Here is a 13833-nt window from a genome sequence, read left to right on the forward strand (position 1 = left end):
GCTCAAATCTTCCATAAAGACAATACATTATTCTTGCAAAGAGAGTAAACTTTCCACAGGGTACTTAGTTCAAAGTCGATATTCTGAGTTATTTTATAGACAGAAGACTTTACATGTTTCTTAAGACCTACAACCTTCCTCAGATATGAAATAAACAAATGAGTGCGTATATAGGGAGAAGACCGTCAACAGATCATCAGGTCTTCTACAGAAGACCATTCTCAGATATATCCATCGTATACCTTATATACCTCATCTACACACAGGGCACAAATCTCAGATTTTTTATAAAGAGAAATATTTCGTGTATTACCGACAAAATATCTTCCACAGGCCACCATTAATATACAGAAGGGTTCCTATATTGTAACTCATCGAAATATTAATTTTCGACCCTATAAAGTATATATCAGGGTAAAATTCTAAGACGATCTAGGCATGCCCGTCCGCTATTTTCTGAAGGAATTGAGCCAACATTTTGCATAGAGACGTCTTTTGTTGCAGGCAGGTCAAGTTCTACGTATAGGCATACCCCCCATATAAGGGCACCCCCAATTTTCGGTATTTTGTTTTTAAACCGAATTCGCTGAAATTTAGTACAATAGTTTCTTATTGGATACAAAATTTCTCCACTACAAATTTTAAATATAGGTCCACTTTTTTTAGGGTATTTTAAGGTTCTTGAGCTCGTTTTTGAACCGAATTCGTATTTTTATTTCAAGTATCTGTCAGTATACCTATTCAAATTCGGCCTAGCCAAACTTAGCGCTTTTTCGCTTGTTTAAATATCATTTTAAAAATAGATTCACAAATTGTAGATAATGCTCGCGGTCCTAGGCCAATTTTCCGACTTGTGTCCAGTTTAGCATACTTTTCCTCTTATTATAAAAAATACTTCCGATAATTTATCTTAAAACTACACCTATAGACGAACAAAAGGACAAAATGTTCCGATTTTATTTTTTGTCATTATGAAGTTTGTGTCTTAAATCTTTTGTTAATTGGTACCATGAAAATGTTAAAACTTTCGAAATTTAAATATTTTTTTGACAATTGCATATATTGAGAGGTCATAACGTATTCAGATGAACATTCGTTTCTAATAAATAATCAATTCCATACATCAAAATATGATTTGTATGATTTCGAATGATATGTAAATTTTTAATTGATGAGACATATCAAATCAATTGTAATACAAATACAATTTACATTGTGTGAGTGCAAGCAATTTTTTCCTTTACAATTCTAATTATATTGCAATGCATTCAAATCATAAAAAATACTTTTAAGGCTTTAATTTATTCTGCTTTAAAAAATCTCATAAAAAATCCCCCAAAACCGATTACTTTAGGTGTGTCCTTGTACTGGTTTATTCTATGACAGACGAATCTCAACAAAGCCAAGATATCAAACTTATATTGCAACATTACCACTTCTAGGCAATTTATCTACATCATCTTGACTATGACTCAATGTCATCGTCGGCAACAGCATCACCGCGAGTCGTGTGACATATTATTTGGGGAATGCACGACAACAGAAGACCACCTACATTTATACACATACTCGTACATACATTTGGTTTTTGGTTGTTTGGTTGCTATTGCTGTTGATTTGTTTAATTTAGCGAAAGTAGCATTCGTTTCAAAAAAAAAAGTCAAATCTGAAAGAGCAGAACATCGAGTCGTTTGAACAGATTTTTGTATTATTTTGATGTAGTTGTTGCCTGATCATAGTTACTACTATACTCTCAATCATCATTTTTGTTTGTTTGTTTCATTTTTTTGATTCAAGTCAACTGTTGCACGCCGCCTACGTTTAATTTTTTTATTTTTGGTTGAGAATATTGTTTTTGGTACCCTAGTTGTATTTTCGATTTAAACACAAATCGTGTGTGTGTGTGTTTGTTTGGTGCCTTAAAAGTTTCACAATTAACTAAGAGAGGCTCCTCCATGGACAACATGGTTGTCTCCGACAAAAAAAATCAAATCAACAACCTGTGTGGGTTTTGAACTTGGAATGACTCGAAACAGCTTGGCATTTAATGTTGTAAAATCAAAACACAGAAAAATCAGAAAAAAAAGAATTTCTTTCTTAATTTATTTAAAGTTACATATTGTGTGTGTGTTCGGTTCATGGTGATCTTGTCTTATTAAGGCCTACATAAAATACCAATGATGCTATTTGTTGTACAGATCAAGATTAATTTCCAAGCGTTTTTTAAGAATATTTTCTTGGATTATTTTTAAGAATTTTGAGAAATGTATAAAATTGAATTTTAATATATTCCCATTTTTATATAGATTTTTTTCTTTCAAGGAACTCATTTCGAAGAGACTACCATATTTTAAAGAGAAAAATAAATAAAACTATTTCAAGACGTTTTATTTTAATATTCCACATATGAAGTTTGTCGCTTAAGTCTTTTGTTTATAATGGCCCAGAAATTTTGAGATAAATTGTGTGAAGGGAGACTGATTATATTTAAGGGGACCGGCTCTGTGTCGATTTATTTGAAAAATAACTTTAAAAGTTTAGCACAGACATTGCTACTACATCTAGGATTTTGGAATGGGATATAACGCTCCACCTTCAGGTATAGCCCCCATATGTGTTTTAAGGATTTAAAACTAGTTTTTAACACAAGTGTCTATAATTTTATGGTTTGGTTTTTCATTGGGTGGCAAATCGTCCTGCCAAAAATCCACATTTTGGTATAACCCTAGAATTTCTAGACGTCCTATTCTCAAGATCCGCTGAAGGTTTTTTTATAAATAGAACAAGCTGGAGCCGAGTTAAGTTCGATCAAACCAAACTCTTGTGCAACACAAATTAAGCCAATTTCTGATCGTTAAATGCCTTAAAGACCTCTTAAAATTATTCCTTAAAAATTCACCCCTTGAGATGAAAAAGTCCTTTAAAAAAATCTTCTTAAAATTACTCCACGCATAGAGATCTAAAAGAGCTTTTTTAAAAAATACCCATAAAAACTCAAGCCTAGAAAGCCACAAAATTCTCTTTAAAATTAGTCCTTAAAAATCCACACCTAGAGATCTAAAATTTCTTTTTAAAGAAGTCCTTAAATATTCAAATCTAGAGGCAAAAATTCCTTTTACAATTGCAAACCTAGAGGCCTAAAAGTCCTTTAAAAAATAGTTTAAAAAAACCAACGCCCAGATGCATAACACTTCTCTAAAAATTAGTCCTTCAAAATCAACGCATGGAGATCAGACTCTTTTTTAAATTAATATTTAAAAATATAATGCTTAGAGGCCTAAAAGTCCTCTAAAAATTAGTCCTTAATAATCCACAACTGGAGGTCCTCTTAAAATTAGCCCCCGAAAAATATTCCTTTTTTTATTCCCTTAAAATTTACGCTTAGAGATCTATAATTCTTTTTTAAAGAAGTCCTTAAAAAAGTAAAGGTCCATAAAAAGTAAAAGGCAAAAATTCCTTTTAAAATTGTAAACCTAGAGGCCTAAAAGTCCTCTTGAAATTAGTTCTTAAAAACCAACGCCTAGAGGCATAAAATTCATCCATTGGAAAATGAGGCTAAAAATTTCTAAATAGCGAAAATTGAGCGACATTGGGTTATTGGGGGCTATACCGATATATGCCATTTTTAATACCAAACATCCCAGTCTAGGTTTGTAGTAATGTTTGTGCAACATTTCAAAGCTCAATCATTACATGGCTATATCGATTGCGATCAGGAATATATTAATCCTTTAGGCGAAATTCCGATCAATATTTCGAGATGTTGCAAACGGAATGATAAATTTCATATGCACTCCAAAGTTGTAATGGAGGTTATACAACATTTATAACTCTTTATGGGATATCGAGTGATTATTTCGATTTCCAAAAATCTTCCCTAATTAGCCTTAAAAGAAGAAGTTTTAAGACAAAAGTCTTTCCAGATTTTTTTGGTACGACAACCATCTAAATATCATCCATGGTTTGCCTCGAGGTATTTTCAAAATAACCGACTTTCCATATAGGAGATCTTCTCTAAATAGTCTTCATTGTCATATTATTGGGGTGAAAGGCTTCCCAGTTATCTATTATATTGAAAACTTTCCAGAGATTTTCTCTATATAGCCTTTATAGAGATATTATTTTTCCGATGATTATTTCGATGTGTTGGAAACCTAATGACAAATGTACCGAATATTTTTTATCAAAGAAATTATAAGCAAATGCAAATTTGATGTTATCGACAATCGTCGGCAGTTACAGAATATCACTACTGAAAATTAGTCCTTAAAAAACCACACCTAGAGGCCCAAAGGTCCTCTTTAAATTAGCCCCTAAAATTTACGCATTGAGGCCTACATGTCCTTTTAAAATCATTCAAATTTTTCGGTCGTTCGCTTTAAAAATATTTTTACATTTTTTTATTCTTTATCCTTTAAAGACAAAAAATATTTCACCAAAAAAGGAAGATGTGGGTATAAAGTGCGTGGTATCAGCTTTTTTATTTTTTTTTTTCAAATTTATTCATGCATTCGTTGTAATTCATTCATGCTAACCCCCTGAAGGAAATGTATCATAGGAACACCAACAACAGCATCAACACCAAATAAAATCAACTTCAAAATTTTAGTTTATTCATAACCAAAAAAAAAGTTGAATGGGTAGGCGAGCGAATGAACGTGTGCCGGCGTGTGTGTGGGTCATAATTTAATGCATGTTATGCAAATAACTCTTCCAGATTTCTTGCGTATGTCACCAATGTATAAACCTCCATCGTTATTATGATGATGATGTAGGCTCGGAAACAGATCACAGACATAACGAACGAATTGGATTTAAAGTCTAATCATTTTTTTTTTTAATTTATCAAAAAAATATGAATTTCCGCTAGAAACAACCACAGCTTAACATAGATGGCAAAATATTTGTTTTTTGTTCACTTGTGTGTATGTATAACACCATTATGAAAAAAATAGTTGATTTTTAAAGCAATTAACACTGCGAGAGAACGTGGGAGTTGGAGTTTCTTGTTTCAGTTTTTTTTTTTTAAATTTCATTTCAATTTTGTTTTTTTTTTTCTTCAACAACCTACCAAAAAGAGTAGGTTGTATTTAAATAGCCACAAAAACAGCAACTACAATGTTTTGTAAATAAAAAAAGACAGAAAAAAATATTTTATTTGTTGAGTATGTCAACAACAACAATACGTAGATAACTATAATGGCAAAAAAAGCAAAAAAAAATCATAAACAATATAAATATAAAAAAATATCGTTAAGTTCGGTCAGGCCGATTTTTTTATACCCTCCACAGCATAAGGTGAGCATTCTAAAAATCTAAAGTCGATCAAAAAATACTGGAGTAAGATTTTCTAAAGGGTTCTATACAGAAAAATATCTGTAGATTTTATTTAAATAAAAAATGGACTTATCTTGAAAAGCTTCTGGGTAGCCACTTCTGCGAGAAAATATTAGGCCATGTCAAAACTTAGACCTATATCGAAAATTGTCTGCAATTAAGTTTTTCATTTTCAAAGCTTACAAATTTAAGCCTAGAGGCCACAAAGTTCCTTTTGAAATTAGTCCTTAAAAATACACCCCTGAAGATCTAAAATTCCTTTTTTAAGAAGTTTTTAAAAATTCAAACCTAGAGGCAAAAAATCACTTTAAAATTGCAAACTTAGAGACCTAAAAGTCCTCTTCCTCTAAAAATTAGTCCTTAAAAATCCTCGCCTAGGGAACTTAAAGTCCATTTTAAATTAATCCTTAAAAATTTACGCTTAGAGGCCTAAAAAGTCCTCTGAAAATTAGTCCTTAAAAATCCACAACTGGAGGCCAAAAGTTTCTCTTAAAATTAGCCCCAAAAATTCCTTTTAAAATTATTCCTTAAAATTTAAATAAAAATTGCTTTTTAAAAAAAGTCCTTAAAAATTAAAACCTAGAGGCAAAAATTCCTCTAAAAATTTCGCACCTAGAAGCCTAAAAGTCCTCTTAAAATTATTTTTTAAAAACCAATGCCTAAATGGATAAAGTTCATCATGGGAAAATGAGGCTAACAACTTCTAAAAACAGAAAATTGGGCGGTGTTTGGTATATGGGGGCTATACCGATATATGCCATTTTTAATACCAATTCCGGAATTATTTCGAGGTGTTGCAAAGGGAATAACAAATCGGGTGATTTTTTTCGATTTCCAAAGATCTTCTCTAAATATATCTTCTTCTTCTCTTATAAGATGAAGTTTTTAAACAAAAGTCTTTCAAGATTTTTTTGAGACAACGACCATCTAAATATAATCCATGGTCTGCCTCGAGGTATTTGCAAAATAAGCCGACCTTCCAAAGAGGATATAGGAGATCTTCTCTAAATAGTCTTAATAGACATATTATTGAGGTGAAAGGCTTTATAGTTATCTTTTATATTGAAAACTTTCCAGAGATTTTCTCTGTATAGCCTTTATGGGCATATTATTTTTTCGATGATTATTTCAATGTGTGGCAAACCGAATAACAAATTTAATATGCACTCCATCTTATAATGGAGGGAATATAACATAATCAGCAAGGTAGTTTGCCTATTCAAATAGCGGACAAATCTTTTTGTTAGCAAAAAAATATGACAGCTATTTAAATTATGTTGACTTTCAATGACTCACAGGATGTGATACAAATATTCAGGGAATACAATTTTACTTACTTTTTTTTAATATAATAATGTTGATATTTAAATCCTTATTTGTTTCTGAAGAAAAAATCTGTGATAATATCCAATTGAAAAAAACAGCTGTAACTGCTACGCCTTTTAGTTGTTTTTTTTTTCTGTTCGTCAAAATTAAAACAGAACGTGGGCTAAACAATAGATGTTTTTTTAGTTTCCAATCACTCTCTGATCTCAGCAAAATGCATGGCAGCAGCTGCCTATTGACATTTTCTGTGAGTATGAGTGTGTGTTTTTATTTCTTTATTCGTAACACGTTAAATGTGTGATTCTGTGACACACCACATTAAATATCGTAATGCAGGCACAAGCAGGCAGACAGTCTTCTAAAGCACGTTTAATACCAAATTACAACATTTTATCATGTTTTTGTTGCTGTTGTTGTGGTGTCTCAGTTTTATTTGTTGTTGCCTTGCAATTTCGCAAACTAACCACCGCAGATGCGTAGATGTTTTCGTTTAAGCAGAACAAAAGACTTAAGACACAAACTCATTGAGTTACAAACCGAAATGTGAACACACGCGAGAGAGCAGCAGCTCTTGACAATTTGCGAACGATGTACACAATAAACAGCAAATGAAAAATGAATGGAGCTATACGTTGCCTTCTCCTCTCACTTCCTCTTTCTCCTCTTATATGCCTATGCCAAGAGATGCACTGCACTGCACTTTGTTTTGTGAATTAAAAAATTGCAATATTAGAAATTGTACAACATAATTGCAGTTCTCTTATTTTCCTTTACTTCTTCTATTTATTGTTGTTGTTGCATTTTGAACTCACATTCAATACACACATATGCTTATTAAAATTGAATATTCTATTTGTTTTTTATTTCCAATTTATTTTGGTAAATAATAATTTTATGAAAATTTTAAATATTTGTTAATAATTATTTGTGTGTAGGTTTTGTATGTTTTTTTTTTATTTCACACTCGTTTCTCGTTCGCCACCGCGATATTGTCAACCACTCGCTTCGAATTGTATTTCATAACTAAACAAATAAAATATTTGTTTCAACTGCATTGTATGTGGTTATCATTTGTTCTGTTTCATTTTTTCCAAAATGCTGTTGAGCGAACTAAACCAACAAGTATGACAGATAAGTTGGATAACTAACAACGGCAACATGTTGGATGGTATGATCACTCTATAAACCAAAATATCGTTTCGATAGATTGAAATGCAATAGAAGAGATCTTCAATAGATGATATCTGTCATGGACATTTTATATGGAAAGAATGATATTAAGATGAGGTCTTATCCCGGCCAACTTCGGAGGGCAAACAATTGTTGTTTTACATAGACCACTGTCTGCAGGTATTTGGAAAATATAATTGCCGTATTACTGTCACTTCGATGGAAAAATGCAACTAAAATCGGAAAGTTAAATCTCAGTTCCTTTGCTTGGAAAATGTAGCTAAAATACTCAAAGTGCCGCAAATGGGACGGAATGTTAATGTGGGGGTATATTTCAAACATAAGGTTCTATTAAACAAACTTCTACGAGAGATGTTTATTACCCGAGAACCCGGAATGCCAAATTACAAATACTTAGGTGGGAAAAATGGCTAAAACCAGGAAAATACCAAAAATTGAGCCGAGACCAATATATTGGAACTATGACAAAACAGAGACCTCTATATACAAATTTTTCTGCAGATATGTTTATCGTTTTATATGGAATAATATATAATATATAGTAGAATAATTTTCGTTATTTTGATGATTTCAGATTTAATTTTTTTCCAGCGAGTTAGCTACAATTGATATTTTGGGCTCTCATTGGTTTAAAAATGTTCTACCAAAAATTATAAATATCCATCGATATTTGGCTATAGACCCCATATAAAAGCCCTGCTTCCTTTATAGGCGTTTTAATGGTCCTAAATATTATCTATGGTCCTTGTGAAGGTGTTTGCAAAATAGTCGACCTTCCAAAGGACTATTCTCTTAATTGTCTTCATAGAAATATTATTGAAATGGAAGGCTTTCCAGGTATCTTTTATATTGAAGATCCTCCGGAGATTTTCTCCATATAGGTTTTATAGACTAGGGATATGTAGCAGAGCGCAAAAGTGGATTTTTAGACTTTCCGATTTTTGATCCAAACCAAAAAGTCGATTTTTTGACTTTTCGATTTTTGTCTTTGACTAAAAAGTCGATCTTTCGATTTTGTCAAACCTGTTCAAAATCGAGTTTCGACTTTTTCGATATAATATCGAGTCAAATTTTGATTTTTTTATTTAAATTGTTTGCAGCAGATAAAATAAAGTTCTGAAAAAAATCAAAAGTCGATCTTCAAAAGGTTGACTTTGGTATTTCCTCACCGACCAATGACAATCGGTAGACAGGAGATGGAAATATTTTCAGGTATCTTTAATATTGAATACTTTTCTGAGGCCTTCTCAAAAATAAACTTCTCAATCATATTGTAACAACTCTATCAGATTTTTCTAAAACTTTTTTTAGAGGTAGGTATTTTTACCCTAATACTTGGGGGACGAACCCGGTTATTCGACCCGGAAGTCCGGTTATATCCGGTTCTACGGATCCGATCTCAAACCGTTTTGGAGATACAGTTAAAAAACTGGGTTTTGGTCCCCGATTTTTTTTTTTGGAAAAACTCCCTAAAAGTCGAACTTAGGTCCATTATAATCCCTCTCCAATCCTGTCTCAAATGATAGACCACAATCTGCTCTTTCCAAAATGGTGCGATATGTGTCTGTATCTGGATAAGAATATATGGGCCTTAGAACCCTATAATGGGCCTTATAACCCTACAATGGGCCTTATAACCCTATAATGGGCCTTAGAACCCCCATTTTTATATATAACCTGCTATCCGTACCTGAACATTCGGGACAAATAACCGGGCACGTCCCCAAAAAACGATATCCTCTTAAAGATATCCCCTCTGGAAAAAAATCAAAAAAATCTGATCGTTTTCACTAAACTACATTTAAACCATCATATTTTATAAATTGAAAATTACCAGATTTGTTTGATCTTCTAGAGAATTTTTAAAGACAGACGATTACCTGTATGTTTTTAATTTACAGAAGTCCTTCCAGAGGTATAAACTATCAACCAGGAAGACATATGTCAATAGAAGAGGTCTTCTGAGGATAGAACGTATGTATTTGTAGAAGTATAGACGAAGACTTATGTAGTTGGATAGGCTTTCCAGATGTCTGTTTTATTTCCAGAAGTCTTCTGTAGCTAGCTAGTTAGCATTTTAGTAACGTATCGTACAGATTTGCAGATATATACTGCCCCCTAATAGACTTCTAAGGCAGAAGATCAATAGAATAGGTCTTCTGTGGCTTGAATATTTCCAAGGACAAAATTCTAGGAAGAATATATTCCATATATATATCCTCTTAAAAAGGGTTATAGCTAGCCCTCTGCCTTGTGTAGTAGCCGACATAGACGTCTAATAAATATAGGAGCCCCTTGAATGGGGTTTTCTCACATAAAATCCACACAATTCAGTCTACAATCTATGGTCGAGTCAGTATTCCTGGCTAGATAAGGCTCTAGGGGCCTTAGTAAATGGACAGATGTTTAATTCAAATAATAATAGAGGTCTTCTTTAGATCGAAAACATGTGATGATTTTTTTTTTCATAAATAGAAATTTTCTGTAAAAATATAAAAGGTTTTACAGATGTTTTTTATAATTTGTAGAGGTTAGCTATTGAGGTTTTTATAGGATTTTCTTTAGTTATAAAGGGACTTTGGTGAATATATCGATATTTTGCAAACGGAATGACAAATAAGTTAAGGGTATCAAAAGAACAGATTTTTTCGAAACATGTTGGCTTACAACATGCAACCATTGCACGTTCGACGAACTAAATACTTGCGTCACTCTATGTATGATTCGAACATGTGAGCAAAATAAGTTATTAAATTGTGTTTTTGTATGTTTTTGTTGTTGTTGTGCTAATACATTCATTCATAAAACTCCCATTGATGAAGAATAGTAGCACAGTTCATTATTTTTTGGCTTCTTATTTTCTGTTTTGTATCTATTCATGGTGACGGCATACTTAATACATTAGGGTTGTTTTAATATTGGCATTTAAAATAAAACAAAGGTCTAAGCGGAACGTATAAATATTATAATCGGAAATAAAATATGTGAAACTATTAAAAATATTTTTAGGAGACTTTATCATGGGAATTTTTTACTGGATATATTTGCATATAGGATCGGATATCATGGAATGAATTTGTATCTGGGATTGGTTATCGTAGAACTAAATTTTAAATTTGAGCAAAAAATATATAAGATTAATTACCTTTTATCAATTGCTAAAAGCATTGCTTAAAATATAAATGCGGACACATTTTGTAATTAAATGGATTGCGGTCCCATCTGCAGTTATTCACAAATATGATTGAAAAATTCACCACGGCAAATACCTATCAGTAATTAAAAGTCAATCATAAATATCATCCTCTAAGAATGATATAATTTATACTTACACTTTGTATACCAAGTATTTTGTTTTGAAAATCTTTTGTTTTTGTATGTATGGATGTTTTATAGTATAATTTTTAATTCAGCATATTTTTGTCAATATACACATATAGAATTGCAGTGTTGAACTTTTTAGAATCTACTGGGTATAATATAATTATGGTTTTCCAATTTGAAATTTAAAAGTAATCTTAGCCTATCTGCGTAGTTTCGTCAGCCACTAGAGCTAAGTATCGTCTTGTAACAGCTGTGGCCTAAAAAGAGTTCTTCATGAACTACTATTTGTCAGGCCAGCTAAATTGTCGGTTGATTCAGATTTTACTTGTAATGTTGAAGGTATTAGCGAAGCAGGTATATTAAGAGTCTAGAAAAAACGGAAAGTATACAATTTAATTACATTTTTTACAAAGTTCCTCTTATAAAAAAAAATACCTTTCCCGGACATGCTGCCTCATATTGATGCTTAAGGCTTTCCATTTCATAAATGCATGTAGATAAGGCAGTGCGTAATTCACACAATAATACCATATCTGAACGTAATTCATTAAATGCATTACATATCTCCTCAGTGGGTGGGGGAGCGGGATCTATGAAATAAATCAAAATTAAGCATATATTCTTTTAATAAAGATGAAGTACAATCGAATTTCCATTTAGTCAAAACACCACATACAGTGACAGTAGCAATAAGAAGGCAAGTTAGAGTTTTTGAGACAATGGTGCTTCGTGACATTGAAGTTCGACTGATTTTTTTTTTTTACTTACCCACTTTAAATTCTTGTATGGCCTGTTCCAAGGCTTTTACCTTACGCTGTCCAATGTTAGCTGGTAGCTTCATTTTTTGTGATCTCAGTGACACTCCGGAGCCGCGTAAATCAGCAAATTTAATACCACTAGTACCCACTTCAATGGCATTGACCACTGAATCCACCTTCGACGGTCTGGGTTGATGATGCATTTTCTTCTTGTGCAATTTCTTTTCATATTTACGGGCATTTTGGGCATTTGTAGCAGCATCACCCTGTTGATCGGCTTGTGAAATGAGTTTTTGCAAATCTTGTGTCTTACGCTCACGTTCCTTTTTACGTGCCTCAATTTTACGCAATTCATTCAATAAGTTTTGCTCCTCTTTCACCTGTTGACTGGTACGTTCAAATAGTTTCTTCAATTGATCTTTGCGGCGGCGTTCATGTTCTATGTCAAAGACGAAAGGTTTCTTATCACCGCCACCAGCAGCAGGAGCACCACCACTTCCACCATTGTTGCCATTTTGTCCCTTTATTTTTGAAAGTATGCCAATTACTTCGTAATAACGTTCTTTGAGATCTTCAACACTTTTCAGGCCAAACTGAACACGATCCCATCGATCGGCCATAATGATGAAGCGTAGATCAAACCTAGAATTTTTAAAACACGGAATTATAACATTCTTTATAAACAACTAAAATTTAGTAATAACTAACCTTTTTGCCAAATCAAACAAATGATCTGTCTGCTCCTTTGACCATTTCTGTGTGTTAGTCTGCAAATGCTGATTATATTCCGCTATGGTATATTGCGGAATTTCCAATTGCTTGTTAAACTTGGCAAATGGATATGGCATATCCTTCTGCTCATCACTTATTCTACGCCAATGATGAAACACGGCTCCATCCGTTCTTGCTGGATTTGAAAATGGTGCCCATTCCCATTTGCGTACCTTCTTCATGCCCAAACGTGCCTTAACTTGTTTATAACCCGAACCAATACCCAATGCAGTATCGGTGGGCAACAACGGCGGTGCATCTTTGTTATCATTGTAGAGCAGCGCAAATACTTCACGATTCATGCCCTCCGGACGTTTGGAAGTACCTTTAGCTCTACAAGGGGGAAAACAATCATTCATAAAATCAGTCTTATTTTAGGCACACCATCATGTTCAGACTTACTTTTCAAAGTTCCTCTTTTTGGTGGCCAAAAATGAATCTCTGGTTATTTCCGGTGTTGCAGGACGTTCAATGTCCAAAATATCCCTAACGTCGGTAGTCATTGTGTTATATTTTAATGTTTTACACTCAACTTTGTATAAAAATGTATAATTTTTTAATAACGTTGTATATTTCCTGCAATAATTACAATATGTTTCTTCTCTACCAGTGCTACAAACGGGGAGAGAAAGAAAGAACGCCTAATAAAGAAAAAACGCAAAAGGAACAGACAAATATTTACGAATGAGGTGTAATAGACATCGGCTGAGAGAGAGCCGTTTGTTGAGAGTTCTTCTTCTTCTAACCAGTATTCACTGAGAATGATATATTTCATAGCAATAATCTTTTGCATATGTCTGCCTTGGCTCGCAATAACGGAACAAAGATGTTATGAAGTATCCCGTATGGTGGAGAAATCCGTGAGTATAATTGTATGGTTCTGTTCTTTTCAGAACATCATGGCATAATTATATCCCATTTTATTTTTAAATTTTACTTTTGACAACATTCAGTTTTCAAAATATAAATGAAAATATTTTCCTTCAAAGTGTACCCACAGCAAAAATTACTAAAAAAATATATTTAGTAAAAGTTCCCAGCCTTTAAAACCTATAAATATAAGTTGTAAAGCAAAATTGTTTACATTTTATGGAATTTATTTTTCATTTTATTTCAAAATCCATTA

The 13833-nt window shown here is 32.6% G+C and overlaps 2 protein-coding genes across 2 annotated transcripts in view; one reads left to right on the forward strand and one right to left on the reverse strand.

Moving 5' to 3' along the window:
- LOC133336309 (uncharacterized) overlaps nt 1-13833 on the forward strand; it is a 424576-nt gene that overhangs the window by 35807 nt on the left and 374936 nt on the right. The gene's annotated exons all lie outside the window — the stretch shown is intronic.
- On the reverse strand, nt 11428-13226 carry LOC133336275 (DNA methyltransferase 1-associated protein 1). The gene is made up of 5 exons (XM_061544558.1): nt 13110-13226; nt 12645-13040; nt 11947-12578; nt 11614-11768; nt 11428-11545 (listed from the first exon to the last, which is right to left on the reverse strand). The coding sequence occupies exons 1-5, from the start codon at nt 13208-13210 to the stop codon at nt 11450-11452; spliced, it is 1380 nt and encodes a 459-aa protein (XP_061400542.1). The 5' UTR covers nt 13211-13226; the 3' UTR covers nt 11428-11449.

Source organism: Musca vetustissima, unplaced genomic scaffold (genome assembly GCF_032173495.1).
Source record: "Musca vetustissima isolate MV318-11 ecotype Yass unplaced genomic scaffold, APGP_CSIRO_Mvet_v1 utg2253, whole genome shotgun sequence".
In the NCBI taxonomy this organism is placed as follows: domain Eukaryota; kingdom Metazoa; phylum Arthropoda; class Insecta; order Diptera; family Muscidae; genus Musca; species Musca vetustissima.

Excerpts from the sequence above, each read along its gene's own strand:
- LOC133336275 (XM_061544558.1), bottom strand. The coding sequence starts at position 13,210 with ATGACTACCGACGTTAGGGATATTTTGGACATTGAACGTCCTGCAACA. Across the intron at positions 12,579-12,644 it reads TTGTTTGATTTGGCAAAAAG|GTTTGATCTACGCTTCATCA; the intron begins GTTAGTTATTAC and ends TAAAAATTCTAG. Across the intron at positions 11,769-11,946 it reads CATACAAGAATTTAAAGTGG|ATCCCGCTCCCCCACCCACT; the intron begins GTAAGTAAAAAA and ends TTTATTTCATAG.